The sequence below is a fragment of the Cyprinus carpio genome, chromosome B3 (assembly GCF_018340385.1).
Source record: "Cyprinus carpio isolate SPL01 chromosome B3, ASM1834038v1, whole genome shotgun sequence".
In the NCBI taxonomy this organism is placed as follows: Eukaryota; Metazoa; Chordata; class Actinopteri; order Cypriniformes; family Cyprinidae; genus Cyprinus; species Cyprinus carpio.
In genome coordinates, this window is record NC_056599.1 from 16,048,222 (window position 1) to 16,070,374 (window position 22,153).

Sequence of the window (22,153 nt, forward strand, 5' to 3'; positions counted from 1 at the left end):
TTCTAGATTTGATAAGTTAGTAATTCTTTCTCTCCACTGGTGGTCTCACAGAAACAGCCGCTCCAGTACTGGTGTTGTTTAAATGTAGGCACAAGTACACTTTGTTCGGGGATAGAGCTATTATGGATTTCTCAATTTCATTTTCTGGTTCATTCTACACACGACTGTTTGGCCAGTCCTTCTGCATCACACTGTGCTGTATCAGGTGGAATTATGGAAATCTCCCTTCCCTGGAAGATTTCTTTCCTCATTTGTATTGCCACTGTATTTGTGTATTTTAAAATGTGTAAATAAATTAATAAGTACTTGTAAGTTGTTTTTTTTTCCCTTTTCCTTTCACCACATAAAAGATGTTTCTTAAAGACATGGGCCTAGTTCATCCAAAAATTCTCAATTCTGCAATTAGTTCATGTCGTTCCAAATTTGATAACATATGGGTTTTGTTATTAGTTAATTTCTTTATTATTTTATTAGTTCATGTCGTTCCAAATTTGATAACACATTTCTAAAGTCTAAAATAAGTCATTAAAGTCTAAATTTCTCATAGCTACACTTGTAACAGATGTATTAATGTACAATCTATGAATATGATCAGAGACATTAGTGTGCTCACACTTTCAGTTCCTGTGATAGCTGCACTTTGTAGACTTGAGACATGCCTTCCCTTTCTACATCTCTTCCATTCTGGCATAACCAAGGTGAACAAGCAATATATTTAAAGCAAGAAAAAAAATTCAGCATCTGTATCTTTAAAGATCTATGTTTCCTCCAGCGATTAAAAAGCTATCTATTTATTTTCCTTTTAAGGCGTTTGCTGGTGTCAAAATCGAACACCCCATCAAACTCATGAAAACCGCTCTTGCAGGTTCACTGTAACATAATTGGCTGTTGTAAACATGCAATTTGATTGAAGGGTGCAAAGTGCTTAAAATGAGTTGTGATTGGCTTAAAAAAAAAAAGTGTCTAGAGCCAATTTTCCTTTTACTGTTTATAGATGCAAGGACCAGTGTTGGGAAAAGTTACTTTTATTAAAAGTGATGCATTACAATGTTGCATTACTCCATTAAAAAGTAACTAATTGTGTGTAACTTTTTATCACCTGAGCTGGGCTATCGTTATTTATTTTTGATAACAAAAAAACCAAAAGAGATATTTTTGGTAACTGTAAAAGCCATTTCACACCAAAAGATAAATTAATAAGCCTCAGGCTGAAGGAAGTGCCTCTGCACCTTGCTCCTAATTTTTCTCAACATGGACAGGAGAGATGTTAGTGAATAAACAGGAAAACGAAGTAACTTGCGTTACTTATTCGAAAAAGTAACTCAGATATTTTCTTGTAAACGTAATGCGTAAAATACTTTACTAGTTACTTGAAAAAGTAATCTGATTACGTAACTCATGTTACTTGTAATGCGTTACCCACAACACTGACTAGGACTGTCACAGAGATCGCTGTGATATCTCAGGGCAGTGATTTCAGTGAGTAGGATCATTATCTGCATACAATTCCATGACAAAAATCACTTACAGCACCTTTAACCTTGGTAACGTTGGCTTAAGTCAAAGAAGTGTCTGTGGTTTTGAGTTAGACATATTAAGAGTGGCCTGTCTAAATCTCTCAGTGAGGCAGTGCAAATGAGATTTTGAACAGTATGAGTGCAGTGTAGGTCTCTGTTATTAATTAAATATTCATTAGGACATCACGTCAGACTACACAGTGACACACATCAACACTGCGGTTCTCCTTAATCTCCTCTTATTTGGGTCTTTCAACCTCTTCTTAAGCAGAAATGTCCATCAGAGTTCGGTTTCTGGACTACAGGTGATGTTCTTATTCTGCTCATCTTTATCTTTAAGATCTGTTTCCACTTCTTTTGGATCTTTCATAATGTTCTCGGATCTCTTTTCTGAGTTTCCATCGGCCTTGTGAGGCTCCTCTGTAGGTGGCGTCCTGGAGTGATTCTTTGCCTGCACTGTCTCTCCATTTTGTGTTGCAGTCTCTGGAGCCTCAGGCTTCTTCTTTATGAACAGTAAGTTGCATATGGCCAGCACGAAAGCTGACACCACAACCTCAATCCCAGCCAGCAGGAAAACAAACGTGTACTTCTCAGTGGAGTCCAAAAGGAGCCCTTAACAAAGTGAGAACAAGGATTTCAACAATGTTCAAAGATTCTCAATAGATTACAGTAAGTGTAGCAAGGTTTATGAGGGATGTGTATAATATCTGCTGTATAATATCTACTGTAAGTATTACATACATAATTGCATCAACATAAATAATATATTTGACTAGTTGGTGACTAGTTGCCTGAATGTTCTGATTTATTGCACAAAGTAAAATGTTAAAATATTTTGTAATTACTGGATTAACTCATTCAGTTACAACAATGTTTGTCAATTTATATGACATTTGTAGCAGAAATGTGCATTGTGTGTCATGCATTATTGTGTTTGTCCTACTACTAGTTCCCCACAACCTTTTAATGTTCTTGGAAAGTCAAACCATTCAAAATCTAAGTTCACATATGAAACAACATATATAAGATTCTATATTTCTCATCCTACATTAGTTTAAGAGGAAGCTAACCTACAGTATAAATCATTTTAGTTTATAATAAAATGTAAACACTCACCAGCAGATGGAAGCCCAACCAGCACAGCAATGGCTTCAAGCAGGAAAACTAAACCAATGGCGCTTGATAACTTCTCTGTACCCACAACAGTCATGAGAACCTCGAACTGCAAGGCTCCCACCATGCCATAAGAGATGCCAAAGAAGATGCAGAACACCACCAGAGAGGTGTAGTCTTTAGAAAGGGAGCCCACCAGATCTGTGGTGCCATTTAAGATGAGAGCGATACTGAAGAGGTAGACGCATCGAGGGCGAACCCACTGGTGTCCAGCGATGATGCCACACGTGGGCCGCGTGAACATGTCAGTGAAACCCAGAATGGTAAGCAGGAGGGCAGATTTCGTGTCCTCGTTTCCCAGCTCTTTGGCATAGCTCACCACAAACACTGGAGGCACAAACAAACCCAGCACCATAATGGAGGCAGCGACTGTATAAATGACAAAGCCCGGGTCTCTGAAAACACTGAAGTCCAGCAGCTTGGGCTTGGGCTTTGCTTTCTTGTTACCATCATCTGGTGTGTTTTTAATCCCAGGGGTCTCTGACTTCTTTGGCTTGACCAAAGGCCTCATTAAAGCCCCACAGGCACAGCAGTTCAGAAGCATCCCTCCCAAGATGAGGAAGCCCCCTCTCCAGCCATATTCATACTGAAGGACTTGCCCCAAAGGGGACAGACAGCACAGAGCCACTGGACTCCCAGCAGCAGCCAGGCCATTAGCCAGCGGCCGCTTCTCACTGAAATATTGATTTAACATAATGAGTGACGGCTGGAAGTTCAGGGCCAGTCCAAGACCTGGAATCAGAAGATAGAAATGTTTACATGTCCCTGGAAAGACATCAGTCCTTCAGTAAAAGAGTAAATGATGGCTGAGGTACCTGTAATGACTCCTGTACACAAGTAAATGTGGATGATGCTTGTGGCAAATGATGCCAAGACCATTCCCAACGATGCGAAGAGGCCACCCACCAACATCACTGGACGGCATCCAAACCGATTCACTAAAATGCTGCATAAAGGACCTGCGAAGAGTAATTATATGCATACATTCTATCTGAAATATTCAAATCTAGTTTAAACTAATTAGAAGACATTAAAGGGATTGTTACTCAAAAATGAACATTCTGTCTTTGTTTACTTCAGTGCTGTTTTAGACCCCATCGACATTTGTTACATGGACAAAAACAGCTCAGACATCCTGTTCCCATGAACAAGAAAGTAATACAAATTTGGAACAACGATGACAGAGTGTTCATTTTTGGGTGAACTACTACTTTGTACAGATAATACAGATTGTGTCAAAGCAGCTTTACAGTATTAAATCGGAAAATAGTGTGTCAATAATGCAAAAAGGACAACAGTAAACACTCATGGTGAACATACCAGTGGCATAAAGCATAGCCAACAGGATGGAGGAGATCCAGGCTGTGTCACTGTAGCCCACCTTAAACTCTCTTATCAGCTCCTCGAAGAAAACACTGAGAGCCTTGGGAAAAGCGTAGGAGAAACCTGTGATGACAAAGCAACCAAAGAGCACGGCCCAACCCCAGCCACCATCAGGGGTCTTCACTTCACTATTGCCATCATCCAGTGCCTCTCCACCCATGATGCTCTACTGCTCTATGGAGAGATGAGACACTAATGTACTCAGGGGAATACAACTTCTAGTATGCAAGTCTATTATGATGCCTTCAGGACATATAAGGAATCACATTTAGTCAAATGACAAGGCAATCAAGTTGGAGGGCAACCATGGCAGTTATAAGAAAATGTTTTAGTTGTATGGGTCTCACAAAGCGGTTAATAAAATGCCCAGGTTATATTTGCACACCAAAATCATAATGATGTGCTTCACTGTAATGAATATAATGTCACTATGCAAAAAATTTTAATGGTCACAAAACAGGCTTTATTGTCTTCTGAGACTCAACCTACAACAGACTGAGAATTTACAATGTTATTATGACTTTTATCACATTTTATGATTGTCTTATTTTTTTAAATTATGTTGATTTAGTATGTTTTATTTTTTTTTTTTCTTTTTTATATTATATTGTTTTGAGAGTATATTTGTATATTTTTTATATATATTTACAGTTCATGGTTTTTTTATTTAATTACTGAATTTATAAATGTATTTATTTAATTTACCATTATAGCTAATGCCACATTTTCACAGCTTTACTATTAAATAGCAGCTAATAGTAACATTTGGTAATTGAAGCTATGTTTACCATAGTACATTTTGTAAAGAAAATTGCCAATTTTGGGGAAATGCACAAACATGTACATACTCTGATCTTGTAAAATACCCCCTGTCCATCTCTAATCGACTATCTAAGCTCACCTGTATTAAATTGTCTGTATTAAGTCTGTTTGTTCACAGTGTCTGAGCATTCCATAATTCTTCCAAATTTCCGAGTCACCTGTTACGTTTGTATGTGGGGAATTAAGTTCATAAATAGCCGCTGTATCATTTATCATTCACGGTGATTACATTTAAGAGCATTTTTGTGATTAGCGGCTCTTTGTGCAACTAATTTTAATTATTACTAAACAATAATGTGCAATTTAAATTCATAGCTAGTAGGCCTACATCAACTCAACTTCATTACATCAAACTGACATTTAAACCTGGTCCTAAGATCTATGCAAATATTTATCTTCTTCTGGAGAAGCTAATTAACATCATTTTGGCATTACAACATGTTTACCCAAATCCTCTAATTGCCATCCCTGCTGAAAAAAAAAAAACAGCATATGCTGATTAGGTATGTTTTGACGCTGGGATTTGTTGTTTGTTTTTGTTGTTTGCTGGTTTATGCTGGTCCTTTGCCAGCACATGACCAGCATAAACCAGCATCCCAGCATCAAAACATACCTAACCAGCATATGCTGTTTTTTTTCATCAGGGATAATAAGCTTCCGGGATATGAAACTAACTGTAAATGGTACTTACTAAAAATATGATGCTCTGCCACCTTCAGATTTCAGTTCTGTTCACCGGAACATGCTTCTATAAGTAAGTATGACATTAGAGATGCATATAAGTAAAAAAGAGTAAGTCGACTGTCTGACTCTGTGGACTAGGTCCTGAAGTCTGCGGCTCTCATCATGTTTTCATGTTCACCTTAGCGTGCATGTGATGTCAGCTTTTTTTTCTGTTTCTGTGCAACTGTGTAAAAATAACCAGGCCAGTTCTGAGGTTCAGTAAGTTGTGAAATAATAAAGTTGCAGAACAGGAAATAGTCTTGTGAGCGGAAACTCTAATGGTTATGGCCTATTCCATCAGAATTTAAATTGAAATCTTTTCTGGATAAATATGTTTAAAATATAATGGCTTTTCTTGAATCATTGTAAACAGACTCAATGACTTATTATAGAAGAATAACAATATGCAAAGGGAAAAAGGAAAAGAATGACAGGAAATGATGGGAATGACTCGACAAGTTCAAGTTGAGTTCCTGTAAATTAGCTAATCTACATGTTGTTAGTTTCTCTGTTTGAATGCTTGCAGAATGTTTATGTAAGTTGCTTCAAGTAAATATGTGACCCTGGACCACAACACCAGTCATAAGGGTCCATTTTTTGAAACTGAGATTTATACTTCATCTAAAAGCTGAATAAATAATCTTTCCATTGATGTATAGTTTGTTAATATAGAACAATATTTGGTGAAGATACAACTATTTGAAAATCTGGAATCTTGAGGGAGCAAAGAAATCAAAATATTGAGAAAACTGCCTTTAAAGTTTACCAAATGAAGTTCTTAGCAATGCATATTACAAATCAAAAATGAAGTTTTGATATATTTACAGTATGAAATTTACAAAATATTTTCATGGAACATGATCTTTACTAAAAGTCCTAATGATTTTTGGCATAAAAGAAAAATCAATAATTTTGACCCATACAATATATTTTTGGCTATTGCTACAAATATACCCCAGCAACTTAAGACTGGTTTTGTGGTCCAGGGTCACATATATGGATGTATATTTAACATAAGTGTATATGCATTCAATGTGTTGCCAAAACATTAGATTGGTAGTGATATTGGGTTTACTATCATTGATTTATGTATACCAAAATAATTGAAAAACAATACACGCAAATGTTATCTGTGCTCATGAAGCTGTGGGTGAAAATGAATTTTTACTAGGCTACATTAAAGTCTGCATCTCAGTAACTGTTAATGAAATTGAAACTTCCAGATTTCCATATAGCACCTATAGTTTCCCTTCTGCTTTCAGACTGCAGGCCCTCATGACTACTGAAAGAAGAAAAAACAGAAGAGAATCATTGTGCCAGCAGCAAATGGACGATCATATGAGAAGTGTTTAGACACATTCTGAATGATACAAAAAGCACAAAGAGTGTGAATTATTTATGAACTGATATAGCCTATTTTAGCTCCTCTCTAATTCAGATTTGGTTATTTTAATACTTTTCTAGCTGGAAACTGGAGGCCTCACATAAAGAAAATCATAGTGAAGCCACATACTTACTGTTCACCAGGGCTTACCCCAGTATTCAAAATCATAGTCAATTAATAATGTGGGTAATTGGCTTGGGCTTACCCCAGTATTCAAAATCATAGTCAATTAATAATGTCAGTTATTTTTTTTTTATTTTTTTTATTTTTTTGTTTATATTTATGTATTTAGTGGCATTACAGGGTGCAGCATGCTTTGTGTATCTTGTCCAGAGCAGTGCATGTAAGTTCAAGTTCAAGTTCAAGTTCAAGTTCAAGATATTTGTCATTGAGCTCAGGATCTGTTGAGCAGCAAATCATCCAGCATGAACTGTCAGCCATCTCTCCTCTCAACCTGTGATCAGTCAAATCTGACTCCTGCAGCTCGTGTTAGATGCAGAGTTGTCAAGTCCGTGTTTTTTTTTTCAGTGGAATTGGGCTAATTTTAAACTGTTGTCATGGCTTGATTTCCCCCCGTGGGTTAAAGGTTTGAAATGTTGCATAAATTACATTTGACTGAAATGCTTGTATTGAAACATTTTGCATTTTACCTATGATAAAACAGTTTTGTGAAGGACAGCCACTGTTAGGAAGCTTTTTAGATGTGTTTATGATAAATATGTACAACAGTGACTGTAAAATATGTATTACAGGTATGGAAATTACATATTTTGAGTTTTGATATTTGAGATTGTGCTACTTTGGGCGCTTTGTGCATTACTTTAACCACCAAGCAGCCACACCCCAGCCCCCCACCCCGCCCGCACACACTGTCCTCTTTTTGGAAAACTAAAATAGGGTCACCCAATGTAAGATGACTTGATGTTTCACAGCAACTGACCATATAACTTTTCAGGAGTGCTTAAGATAAACATGAAATATGTTTTGATATACATTTTAAAACAGGCAGTTTAATTGCATAATATTCCATCTGGGTAAAGCAATCATAGACATAATAAATAGACACCTCGTTGGCCGCTCGACCGCACGTCAACGTCGCCGCAATATTAGTGCGGGCAACTCTCCATAACTTTCACATCAGTGAAAGTGAAAGTCATGACATTTGTCAAATATGGTAACCCATACTCGGAATTGGTGCTCTGGATTTAACCCATCCAAGTGCACACACACAGCAGTGAGAAGTGAACACACCCATGAACACACACGGAGCAGTGGGCAGCTATATATCCAGCACCGGGGAGCAACTGGGGGTTCAGTGCCTTGCTCAAGGGCACTTCAGTCATGGGTATTGAGGGTGGAAGAGAGCGCTGTTAATTCACTCCCCACCCACCTACAACTCCTGCCAGCATCGAGACTCAAACCTGCGACCTTCTAAACCCCCACATTCTCTAACCATCAGGACAGAAGAAAACATACATGACTCGTCAGCAGCTTGGGCATCTACAAACCATCGCACAATAATAAAAACAGATCTCGGGCTATTATCTTTCACAGGTAAGACTGAACAGTTGGATGTTTTTTTGATAATTTTTAACATTATGTTTACAGCTTAAAGGGATAATTCATCAAAAAATAATAATTTGTGTTTTGTGTTCTACTGAAGTTTTAAAAATTGTAGTTTAAGTCACCTACATCTTGGTTATGAGCACAATATGGGGGTAAGCACTGATAAACATCTCAGGCTGCCAGGATTAGGGATGGAGGTGAAACTCTCTTTTAATTCAGTAACGTTGTTATTTCAAAGATTTTCATCAGCTAGCAAGGATTGCTAGCTTACTGTGAAAGCTGTGAACTGCTTATATTTATATATATATAAGTTTAATGTATATATATATTAAGTTTTAACTTATATTGTAGTTTATATCATAAACTAAATGTGTTATGAGCACAATATTTACAGTGGCACTTTGACAATTGCTCAGCTGCCAGGATTAGGGATGGAAAGCTAAAGCATGTTCTCATTCATTTCAAGAGACAAGGCTATACTTACACAGCCCAGTCATCACTTGATTAGTTAAAACCGAATAGCTTGAATGAATGCCCAGAATGTGAACTGGTCATATATCAAATTATAACCACTATCTCTCTCTCCTCGGAATAGAGTTCCAGGAGCATTTTTTACCTTTGTAAGGATAATTTTTATAACAATATCATTTAATATAATTACCTTATTACATGTTTCTGTCGTTTTTGTCAAATATTTAAATATAACCCGTTTCTTCAGTCAGTCAAAATACTATAGAGTGCATTTAAAATGATTTACACAGGCTGTTTAATGCTGATCATGAACTGTATGTGTATTTACACAAAAACTGCATAATGTATAGCCTGTTTATTACTGCCCTTGATGTTGTTATTATGATTATTTCTGATTAATAGATTGTTAGGGGGGGGGGGGGTAGGTGGCAGCTCATATTCTGGTCTGTGATAAACATAACTATACTTTGACATTTTGTTGTACAACGTAAACTGCACACACTCACACCCCAAACATTCCTATGTAGTAACATACATGGAAAAATAAACAACCGTTTCAAAATTTGTGTTGTCTGCATGGGTGTGTGTAATTTGATTGTAGAGCAAAATGTCAAGCATCGTCAAGTTGTTTACATTATTTTACTCATTAATTGAATAAAATCGAGGAAAATCTTGAAGCAAGTGGTCTTTATTGGTCATCACAACTAAACCACTCTATTCTCAGGGAAAGCTAGAACTGAAAACTGAAATAAAATGTGTATCTTGAGCTTAGATTGATTCAGAGGATTTTTTATTTTCATTTTATTTGTTTCATTTTGTGTGTGTGTGTGTACATGTATATATTATACTTAAGGAGCTCATTAATTAAACACAATTTGGAATTCACGTCCACATTTTTGTGTGTGTGTGTGTGTGTGTGTTGCGTCATTAGTTGTGTCTTAATTTGTTTATTAATTATTACACAAATACTATTATAAAACTGTACATTTCACAATTATTTATTTTATTTTATAATTTACTATTAATTTATTCTTCAATAATGTCTTTTATGTATTATTCCAACCTTGATATTACATATTCTTCTTGCTATTATTTATTTATTTATTATGGTATTATACATATAATTTGTGCTATTATAAATCTATTATATCACTTATGTTATTGTACTGTTGTACTCTATTTTTATATTATTCACTTTACTACAAGTTGTACTACATATACTTTTTAATATTAGATCACTTTTACTATATTTTTACTGTGCTCTGTATCAGTGCATACCACTGTAAGTTTTACTGGATCCATAAAGGATTATTAGTTGCATTTGTTATAATTTGTTGTGGAGTTTATCTGTAGGCTATAGAGTGCTATCAAACTAAAAAGCAGACTTCCAGTGTGTCACCTTTTGATTTGTATTCGCTGGTTGTATTCAATTTTCTCAGTGATGGTGAATTATTAGTGTTTAAAGATGTATTATTTCGATTTTTTCCCATTATTTCAAAAGGAATGAGCTGTGTTCTAACCTGAAGCACAAGAAAGGCAAAAATGTTGGGGTTGAACACAGAGAAAGCAATGAAACAACTTAATTTCATTGAATATACATTCAAATTACATTACATGCATACACTCACCTAAAGGATTATTAGGAACACCTGTTTAATTTCTCATTAATGCAATTATCTAATCAACCAGTCACATAGCAGTTGCTTCAATGCATTTAGGGGTGTGGTCCTGGTCAAGACAATCAACTGAATGTCAGAATGGGAAAGAAAGGTGATTTAAGCAATTATGAGCGTGGCATGGTTGTTGGTGCCAGACGGGCCGGTCTGAGTATTTCACAATCTGCTCAGTTACTGGGATTTACACGCACAACCATTTCTAGGGTTTACAAAGAATGGTGTGAAAAGGGAAAAACATCCAGTATGTGGCAGTCCTGTGGGCGAAAATGCCTTGGTAGGCGTTTGGCAGCTGTGGCCTAACGGTTAGAGATTTTGACTTGTAACCAGAAGGTCACAGGTTTGAGTCTCGGTGCTGGCAGGAGTTGTAGGTGGGTGGGGAGTGAATGAACAGAGCTCTCTTCCACCCTCATTACCCATGGCTGAAGTGCCCTTGAGCAAGGCACTGAACCCCAGTTGCTCCCCGGGCGCTGGATATATACCTGCCCACTGCTCCAGGTGTGTGTTCACGGTGTGTTCACTTCTCACTGCTGTGTGTGTGCACTTGGATGGGTTAAATGCAGAGCACCAATTTCGAGTATGGGTTACCATACTTGACAAATGTCACAACTTTCACTTTCACTTTTGTTGATGCTAGAGGTCAGAGGAGAATGGGCCGACTGATTCAAGCTGATAGAAGATCAACTTTGACTGAAATAAGCATTTGAAGATCAACTTTGACTGAAATAAGCATTTGTGAAGCCACAACACGGACAACCTTGAGGCGGATGGGCTACAACAGCAGAAGACCCCACCGGGTACCACTCATCTCCACTACAAATAGGAGAAAAAGAGGCTACATTTTGCACAAGCTCACCAAAATTGGACAGTTGAAGACTGGAAAAAATGTTGCCTGGTCCGATGAGTCTCCGATTTCTGTTGAGAAATACAGATGGTAGAGTCAGAATTTGGCGGGTAAACCGAATGAGAACATGGATCATCAATGCATTGTTACCACTGTGCAGGCGGTGGTGTAAAGTGTGTGGGGATATTTTTCTTGCACACTTTAGCCCCCTTAGTGCCAATTGGGCATCGTTTAAATGCCCGGCCTACATGAGCATTGTTTCTGACAATGTCACCCTTTGACCCACCTTTAGACCACCATTACCCATCCTCTGATGGCTACTTCCAGCAGGATAATGTCACAAAGCTCGAATCATTTCAAATTGGTTTCTTGAACATGACAATGAGTTCACTGTACTAAAATGGCCCCCACAGTCACCAGATCTCAACCCAATAGAGCTTCGTGCCCTGGATGTGCATCCCACAAATCTCCATCAACTGCAAGATGCTATCCTATCAATATGGGCCAACATTTCTTTCAGCACCTTGTTGAATCAATGCCACGTAGAATTAAGGCAGTTCTGAAGGCGAAAGGGGATCAAACACAGTATTAGTATGGTGTTCCTAATAATCCTTTAGGTGGGTGTATATCACAGTTATACTACATTAACATTAGAATTGTAAACCGAAAAAATCAACGAAATCAACAAGTGAGACAAGTGTGAGCTTTCACATTTTTTAAGAAAATTAATCATTTTCCAAACCTAACTAAATTAATATGGAATGGAAAAGTTGTTTTTTTTTATGTGTGTGTATATCAAAAATCTGTGATATGGTGTTATATGTGTAGATTTTATTGTGTTTTTGTGGCCAATGTTTTTTTTTTTTTTTTATTATTGAATCACTCAAATTAAACATTTTACAGCAGCCAGGGGGTGAACACAAAGAAAAATAAATACAAAATTACAATGGGAGACGAAGAAAATAATTACATAAAAATATGGAAATGTTTACATACATTAATACACTTAAAAGCTTTCTTGTTTATCAGATTGTAAATAGATTTTAGGTATTGCTTAACTTCTGATTTCATAATAAGAAACAATGGGTTGTAATTGCCGTACTAGCATTTATGTATACTAAACTTTGCCCGTCTAGGTATTTATGTCTCTGAAAGCAATAACCTGTCGCCTCTGTTAACAGTCCTTTTAAAGGCCTACTCTGTGACGTACTGCCACACTTTCAGCCAATCAGCGCACAGGCGGAAACTGGTCGTTCTTTCTGCTTCTAAAGTTCTAAAACTCGGAAGTTGCTCACCGCTGCTAGAATTTACGGTTGCATCTGGAAACTTGCTATCCGTTGACATTTGTAAATGGAAAGTGTTTCTACAAAAGAGAAAGATAACATGACATCCCACAAACGAAAAAGGGAAGAAACTACAAGCAGTAAGATTCGTAAAACTGAGGAGAACAGGTAACTTTGCTTTGACTGATACATTTTCATCATCCTATCTGCATGCTGTGTAACTCTTTCATTGCCCTTACAACTCAAATGTGACCCTGGACCACGAAACCAGTCATAAGGGTAAATTTTTCGAAATTGAGATTTATACATCATCTGAAAGATGAATAAATACGTTTTCCTTTGATGTATGGTTTGGTAGGACAATAGACAATATTTAGCAGATATACAATTATTTGAAAATATGTAATCTGAGGGTGCAGAAAAATCAAAATATTGAGAAAATCGCCTTTGAAGTTGTCCAAATGAAGTCCTTAGCACTGCATATTACTAATCAAAAATTAACTTTTGATATATTTACGGTAGGAAATGTACAAAATATCTTCATGGAACATGATCTTTACTTAATTTACTAATGATTTTTGGCATAAAAGAAAAATCAATAATTTTTCAGTGTATTGTTGGCTATTTCTACAAATATACCCGTGATACATATGACTGGTTTTGTGGTCCAGGGTCACAAATGTTTAATGTAGTGCTTGTTTTTTCAGCTCTGAGTCTTGCCTCAGTCAGCCGAGCGATCAAAGTGTTCATGAAGTCATAACTTACGAGCCATCTATGCTGCCAAGTACTGATCGTATATGCTGCATCTTAATCTTTTTTTTTTTTTTTTTTTAACGATTACTGGCTCTTTTAAAAGTCTATTTTTCTGATCTAACAGCGATCCACTATGATCCTGACACAACTGAGCCCATCAGCTGCAGTCTGAAGTCTCTTGAAGAATTGTTGTCGTGGAAACGCAATGACGCAAGTCCTTTTAACGTGGCCACTGTGCCTCTGGCTAGCAGGTATCCTCCACTGCACAGCTGCCCCAGACGGACACTGGTGTCCCATGACATGAAGGGTGGCTACTTGGAGGACAGGTACAACTCAAGAGTTTAACTGATTTTCAAGCGCGTTATGACAGTTTCATTAGTTGTTTTCTTGGTCCTGTCCTTTCTGCTGAGGTTCATTCAAGGTGCAGAGGTGGAGATGCCATATGCCTTCTATCACTGGGAGTATATTGACATCTTCAACTACTTCAGTCATCAGATGGTAACCATTCCTCCTGCAGTTTGGACGAACGCAGCACATAAGCATGGAGTACTCTCTATAGGTGAGTCTCTTGGTGGGATTTTAAGGACTTCCTGTGAAAAGAACATCCTTGTAAGAAAGAAGTATGCTTTAGCATACTTTTAAAAAGAGTACAGAAATACTCTGTATTATAAAATAATATACCCAAGTGCAACCTGATTGCAATGTTTTCTGACACTAAAATGCATATTAATTGCCATTAAATGAAACACTATTATAGTTTAAATTTATAATATATGCTTAAGTAGGACGTAAGTATCATTCATGTAATTTCTTAATTCTATTGAAATGTTTATATATTGTTTTTAAATATATTTGTAGTTACACATTTGTAATGATGAAATGTTAATTTAGTACATTTCATTTATATCAGTCCCTCCAGGATTTAGCAGATTTTTTTCTGATTTTTGCTGCCTAAAATGACTAGGGTTGGGAACCGAGAACCGGTTCTTATTCAGAACCGCTTCTGTTTTTTGAGAAGAACCGGAACCATGAGCAATTTCTAAGTTTCGGTTCCAAAAACGGTTCTGGTGCAACACGTGACCAAGCGCTGTGAGCAGCCTTGCGCTGGTGTTCTGACGATTTGGCGTTTCCCGTAAAGGATGTCACAAACCAAATAACAGAAACGTCACCCTGGCTCTTTAATTACTGAGCACATTTTTTCTAATGACGCACACTCCACAGACACGCGCGCTGCGTCATGTCTTTAACTGCCAAATACATGTTTCCTACGACTGTACTGCAATCGCGCCTTTGATTACTGTGCACATTGTTTTGTCTGACTGTACATGTACCGGCAGCAACTGCCGCCACTAAATTACATTATATTTGTCCCATATTGTCATTAATATACATACTGACTTTAACTTGGACCACTAGATTTGTGGAGTTGTTTTGTTGTTTAGGTGTTTTTGTTAGATTATTTAGTGTACTGGTATTTTTATGTGTGTTTGAGGGTTTGATTGTTTATATTTCTTTTCATGCAATTTAAATGTTTAAAAATGTGGAAACCACTCATTGCGTCACACCATCTTCTGACTGCATTAGTATTTGTAAAATAGGGGCTTTATGGAGTGTGAGTATACATGGTTATAAGTATAACAGTTTATATTTCATTAATTTAGGGAAATGAACAAGTGTCTTAGCCCTCAAGGGACTATTTGGCCAACCAGCTTATTCCTGCTTGAAAAGCAAAATGTTATTGATAGTGTAAAAAACATCAACTTTGAAGCATATGCTGATTGATGGACTTGCATTACTCAACATTACTTATAACTTACAACAACACTACATTCAATGAAGGTAAAATAGTAAAAAAAAACATAATAATAGTTTATTTAAATGGAATCGGAACCAGAAAATTTGTATACTGTAATATATGTTGAATTTTGACATTGACAACCTTTAAATTAAGTTGACAGTAAGTAATAAAACGTATTGAGCATTGAGTATTTGAGTATTGTGCATTTTCCTTACCACTATTTTTTTAATAGTTGTTTAATGATTTTAATGGAACCGGAACCGGAACCGGAACCGTTAGGCGGAACCGGAACCAGAACCGGAAAATGTCTAACGATTCCCAACCCTTAAAATGACTGATTTTGCTGCAGCTTTTCTCTAAATTTGCGGTGATATTTGCAGCATTTCTTATTGTTTTGCAGTGAAAATATACCACAGACAACATTCTTCTTACAACTTATGACATGACACTATATATATTATATCTATATATATATATATATATATATATATATATAATATATATATAATGTATAATGTATATGTGACTCAAATTTCAGCCTGCTTTATACAAAAATCAGTCATATGCCTTTTGAAGAGTCATAATATAGCGCACACATCATATAGACAATTTGAATATACATTTATAGTTGGAGGTTGACAGCTAGTGTTCTCAGTGTAATGGCATGGAAAAGAGCAGCTTGGGCACACTACAAAATTTCTGCTTTTGTGCTCCACAGGAAAAACTATATGTCTGCAGTGACATGAGAGTGAATAAATCATTATTTCATTTTTGGTTTACTATTCCAGTAATTAACCTCAGCACCTCTATACACAAGTGAAACCAGAATCGATGTATTAAAGTAGTCCTGTTCCCCTCTAGGCACGTTCATCACAGAGTGGACAGACGGAGCGAAGACATGTGAGGCCTTCCTTGCAGATGAGGAGAGTTACCGCGCAGCTGCTGATAAGTTGGTTCAGATTTCCCACTGCTACGGCTTTGACGGCTGGCTCGTTAACATAGAAAATGTGCTGAGTGTGAGTAACCAAGGCATATCTGATTATATAGAGGCATATGTGGACATAATGTGTGGTACATTACCCCAAATTTCACTCACTCCTCAGGAGACTGCGGTGAAGAACACTGGCCCTTTTCTGCGCTACTTCACAGACCAGATGCATGAGCGCGTTCCTGGCAGTGTGGTGATCTGGTATGACAGCGTGCTGAAAAACGGCTCGCTCAGCTGGCAGAACGAACTCAATGATGACAACAGGCAAGTGATGGTCTTGAGGGACAGATCAGGTCTGTGAGATGTATGCGGTAGATATTGTGCAACGTATGCCATCAGCTTCCTTTTGTCATCCTATCAGAATGTTTTTTGATGCCTGTGATGGAATATTCACTAACTACAACTGGACCGAGCAGAGCCTGGAGTGGATGAAGTCCTATTCTGCGGCTCAGGGCCGCTTTGCTGACATCTATGTTGGTGTTGATGTGTTTGCGAGAGGGAAGGTGGTCGGAGGGAAATTTGAGACCAATAAGGTTAGTGACGTTTTAGTTCGAGAATAATTTCAATATATGAACACTACCATTCAGAATTCTGGTGTTAGTAAGGAGTTTAAATAGTCTCTTATATTCATCAAGGCAGGATTTATCTGATCAAAACTACAATAAAAAATATTATTACAGTTTTCTGTTGTAATATATTTTAAAATTTAATTTATTAATGTGATGCAAAGCTGTATTTTTAGCATTGTTACTCCAGTCTTGAGTCACATGATCCTTCAGAAATCACTCTAATATGCTGATTTGCTGCTCAAGAAACATTTCTTATTATTATCAATGTTAAAAACAGCTGTGCTGCTTAATATTTTTGTGGAAGCTGTGATACACTTTTTCAGGTTTCTTTGATAAATAGAATGCTCAAAACATCATGCATCATGAATGTGTCTTTACTGTCGCTTTTGATTCATTTAATGCATCCTTGCTGAATAAAAACAGTTAAACAGTATTTCACATCTACAATATCTCATTGGTGTTTGACTCTGAGTACAAGTCTCTTTTTGTTTTCTTATTAGGCTCTGGAGCTGATTCGGAAGTATGAATTTTCAACAGCCTTATTTGCTCCTGGGTGGGTGTATGAATGCCACGAAAAGGCAGATTTCCGCCAAAACCAGGACAAGTAAGCTCTTTAGAGCACTCCACTTGGACTGCTCATAGTTTGCTCACTGTTTTGTGATGGAAAGTGTTTGTAAGCTACACACACACACACACACACACACACACAAGCAAATGTAATTGTCATAGTTGTAATTTTTATTTATTATTTTCAGATTTTGGAATTTGCTGTCTGATTTCGTTTATATCCACCGGCCCTCATCCAGTCTTCCATTCATCTCCTCGTTCTGTCAGGGCTTTGGGAAGAGCATGTACTGGAGGGGACAGGTACGCTGCACTCAAGATGCACTTTAATACCTGTGTGACTTATCTTGTTCAGTTTGAACAGTTCATCATAAGTAGCTACAAAACATAAGAGCCCAATAAAAGGTATTTTTACATTATTTTTAGGCCTCAGAAGCAAGCAGTCTAAGTTATGGCTTATTTTGATTTGTTGAATATTCATGAAAACATGAGTGCTACAATTGCATATTTTAATTTTAAAATTTATTTTTAGTATTTAAGATTTAAAATTATAGTTTTTAGTTTTTTTTTTTTTATTTAATTCTTAAATTTTAATTTATATTGTAGCATTTAAGACAATAAATTTTAGAAGTAGTGAGTGAGATGAATTTACTAATCAGACAAACCTAGTATGAATTTACTAATCAGACATTTTCAAATATTGATGCATGGCTGGTCATTTCTTTGTTTTTTTGTATGATGTAGGTGGAGATGAAGAGAAACTGGTTTAATCTGCATGCACAGGAGATCCAGCCTCTGTACCTCTCTGAGAACATGGACAATGGCGGCTGGCTGAGAACCCGTGGCTGCTCAGAGGACGCTTGGATTGGAGGCAGCTCTCTGATGGTGGAGGGCATGATTCCATCTGGACGTTCTGAAGTCTGTGCAAGGTACTAGAGGTTTTGCTTTCACTGGAGTACAAAAAAACCTTCAATCAAACACCTTCTTTCTGTCCATTTGTAGGATATTTTCTCTCCACATTCCCTTGGCCCCCAAGACATTTGTTTCTTTTGTCTACAAGCCACCAGTGGGGGTGAAGATATCCTTGGAGCTCAAAACGATAGATGGTCCTCTGTGCACATTCGATGGGACGGAGGAAATAGCACGTGAGTGGTCTTTCAGGCCTTGTTCTTTAGATATCTTAGAGTCTCAGTCTGAAGCTGTCACTTTTAAAAATGTGCATCTAATCTGCTTAATCTGCTGTGTGTTTAGCTAGCAGTGTCTTTCCAGAAGCATTAGCAGAGGATAACCAGCTGGTTGAGCAGTTTGCTCAGAATTGTGGGCGTTGGACTTTGGATGGCTGGACTACCAGGTGAGAGTCTAAAAATGTTATTTTATTTTCCTAGTTAGTCACTGTACTAGGATATACCCTCCCCCCAATTATATGTGTATGATATATAAGCATTTTTAAAGATCCCTATAAGTTCAACTGAAAAATTAGCAGATTTCAAGGTTGAAACATGGAAACCAATCCATGTTAACTTTAGCACAAACCCAATTTATTTGATTAGTATGACGTCATGCAAATAGTACAGAATCTTAAATATTTCTGAAGCAATTTGGAATTTTTTTTGTTTTATTTTTTTTTCTCCATTTCTCATTCCTGAATGCTACGATGCTGCCTAGATCTACATTGAGCATGTATGCAGAGTTGTGGCGCAGATTGTTTGTTGGAGCTGTGTGCCCCTCCTGACTAGCGCATCTCACAGTATAAATAGTATTTATAGCTGTTAACTTATTAAAACAGTCTGTGTGACAATGAGGACCAATTACCTGGAAATTTATGTTCGACTCTTCGCTATTGTTCACATGCCAATGATTATTCAAAAGCCTGCATGCCATGGATTGCTGACCCCTGCTTTTAAGTTGAAATATTTTTGGGCATACCAGACATAAGTATTACCTTCTCTAATCAAACTCAATGTGGTTCTATGCATAGATGTTTCCTGTTGAAAATGGTTGGCTGCTCATTGCGAGACGTTTGTATTCGTGTTTCCCGAGATGAAGGCGATGAAAATGTTTCCTTTAACTGCAGGATTGGAGAGATTATGGTGAGACACACGCACAAATTACAAATGACTTTTGTATGAATGTATGAATTTTTTTTTTGACTACTTTCAGTGCTATTAAATTAGTACTTTAAAAAATGGACTTTACAGTAAGCAAGCATTATATAACAGCAATATATATGACAGGTAATTAAAATGAAAACATATGGGAATGAGCAGGACAATTTAAGAATAATATATATAATAATATTTAATTAATAATTATTAAAGTATCAACTGATATCACATAACTTAAGTAAAAACTGACCAATACATTAACTTTTCTTTTTTGTTTGACAGCATAATTAACAAACATTAATACAGTGCCTATAAAAAGTATTCATACCCCTTCATTTTATTTCACATTTTGTTATGTCGCAGCCTTATGTTAAACTGCTTTGAATAACTTTTTTTCCCCACATCAATCTACACTCCATACACCATAATGACACTGTATAGGCACTTATAGGCACTGTATATCAAATGTGAATTTAGAAATGTCTTTAAAAATATACAGTAAGTTGCATAATTGCCTTTCAGGTTGCCCTACAAATTGACATCATGACTAAACATAGTACACTACCATTATAAAAGGTTGGGGTCTGTAAGATGTTTTTGATGTCTGTGAAAGAAGTCCCTTATGCTCACCTAGGCTGTATTTATTTGATCAAAAATACAGAAAAAGAGTAATAATGTGAAATATTATTACAATTTGTTTTTACTGTCACCTTCAGGCAATGCAGCCTTGCTGAAAAAAAAGTATTCATTATTTTTAATCTGACCCCCTAATTGACTGTAGTGCACATATAAAGTTGGTAGTAGCTAAATGGTCTGCTTCTGTTTTATTTCGCACAGTTGTTGGATGCAGAGAGTCTTCAAGCACCCCTGCAGGCTGTTGAAGGCATCTGTGTGAATGATGTGGTGTGGCACACAGGTACTTCGCAGGGAGATGGACACACGCTCAAGGTACTTTTGAATGCCACCTTACGCTGGCAATACCCCACCCAGCAGGTCCGCCACTTCCGGATTCACTGGAGGCATCTCCGTGGTCCTGACCCTCGCATTCCCCCTGGTGCACTGACTCTGATTGGCAGATCTTACTCTACCCTGTACCGTGTGGTGGAGCTGGAGGTGCCTGCTGCTCCGGGTCTCATAGAGCTGGTGGTGGAGCCTGTGAGCAGAGAGGGATTCAGAGTGCCTGAGGCCCAGTGGGGCCGACGCACACTCAGCTACAGCGCCAGTTCCTCAGAGAACCCATCAGTGTGAAACCTTTTTGATCTAATGCCTTAAAGGGATACTCCACCCCAAAATGAAAATTTTGTCATTGATCACTTACCCCCATGTTGTTCCAAATCCTTAAAAGCTTTGTTCGTCTTCGGAACACAATTTAAGATATTTTGGATGAAAACCTGGAGGCTTGTGACTGTCCCATAGACTGCCAAGTAAATAACTGTGTCAAGGTCCATAAAAGTCGTGATCAGAGTACTCCATCTGCCATCAGACGTGCAATCTGGGTTATATGAAGCGACAGGAACACTTTTTTTAAGCGAAGAAAACAAAAATAACTTTATTCAACAATTCCTTTGTCAACGGTCTCCTCTGTGTCCGGTCTCCTCTGTTTCTGTGTTTGATTTCAAATCAAAGCTAAATACACGTAGAAACAGCGCATCCTTGTGGCGCGGATGATATGGTCCTTTTCTGGACCTTGACACTGTTATTCAGGCCTCCCGGTTTTCATCCAAAATATCTTAAATTGTGTTCCGAAGATGAACAACATGGAGGTAAGTGATTAATGACAAAATTTTCATTTTGGGGTGGAGTATTCCTTTAATGCTCTATAGCTCTTGTGATGTTTTCATAGTATAAACAAATCTCTCTTATATTTGATATCCAGTATAAATGTGTGATGAGTTGGTGCTAAATATGTATTCAGTATTTTGTGAATGACTGAAAACTTAATTGAAGAAGCAGCAATATATATGCACACTATATGCAATATATTCTTATATATCCTTTATTATAGTAAAAGCCATTTTAAGTGCTAGTGTGCATTTTGAAGTATATTGTGCAAGGACCAGAGTGGTCTGTTTATTTTAGTGATTGCACATATATTCCACAGCTTTATAAGTTCATAATTTTACATCTGTGACCCTGGACCACAAAACCAGTCTTAAGTCTTGGGGTATATTTTTAGCAATAGCCAAAAAAAAACATTGTATGGGTCAAAATGATTGATTTTTCTTTTATGCCAAAAATCATTAGGATATTAAGTAAAGATCATGTTCCATGAAGATATTTTGTAAATTTTCTACCATAGACCATCAAAACCATTATCAAAACCTAATTTTTGATCAGTAATATGCTTTGCCAAGAATTCATCTGGACAACTTTAAAGGCGATTTTCTCAGTATTTTGATTTCTTTGCTCCCTCAGATTACATATTTTCAAAAAGTTGTATCTCAGCCAAGTATTGTCCGGTCCTAACAAACCATACATCAATGGTTATTTTTTTTGTTTTTATTTTATGTGTTGTATTAAATTTTGTTTTGTTTAAT

The 22,153-nt window shown here is 37.0% G+C and overlaps 2 protein-coding genes across 3 annotated transcripts; one reads left to right on the forward strand and one right to left on the reverse strand.

Annotated features, from left to right (window-relative positions):
* Positions 1 to 938: 938 nt before the first annotated feature.
* On the reverse strand, positions 939 to 6,198 carry LOC109050036 (monocarboxylate transporter 4-like). 2 transcript variants are annotated; one of them, XM_019067707.2, is made up of 5 exons: positions 5,587 to 6,198; positions 4,011 to 4,247; positions 3,506 to 3,649; positions 2,634 to 3,422; positions 939 to 2,129 (listed from the first exon to the last, which is right to left on the reverse strand). In XM_019067707.2, exons 2-5 carry the CDS (start codon positions 4,231 to 4,233, stop codon positions 1,798 to 1,800), a joined length of 1,488 nt encoding a protein of 495 aa, XP_018923252.1. In that variant the 5' UTR covers positions 4,234 to 4,247; positions 5,587 to 6,198; the 3' UTR covers positions 939 to 1,797. The 2 variants fall into 2 exon arrangements, with proteins under 2 accessions (XP_018923252.1, XP_042575855.1); XM_042719921.1 differs by lacking the exon at positions 5,587 to 6,198 and having other exon boundaries at positions 4,011 to 4,532.
* A 6,560-nt stretch (positions 6,199 to 12,758) lies between these two features.
* On the forward strand, positions 12,759 to 20,993 carry LOC109063260 (cytosolic endo-beta-N-acetylglucosaminidase). The gene is made up of 14 exons (XM_042719922.1): positions 12,759 to 13,007; positions 13,547 to 13,623; positions 13,717 to 13,918; positions 14,003 to 14,151; positions 16,252 to 16,406; positions 16,494 to 16,642; positions 16,740 to 16,911; positions 17,448 to 17,551; positions 17,703 to 17,814; positions 18,256 to 18,440; positions 18,514 to 18,656; positions 18,763 to 18,862; positions 19,490 to 19,601; positions 20,454 to 20,993. The coding sequence occupies exons 1-14, from the start codon at positions 12,907 to 12,909 to the stop codon at positions 20,862 to 20,864; spliced, it is 2,172 nt and encodes a 723-aa protein (XP_042575856.1). The 5' UTR covers positions 12,759 to 12,906; the 3' UTR covers positions 20,865 to 20,993.
* Positions 20,994 to 22,153: the final 1,160 nt, after the last annotated feature.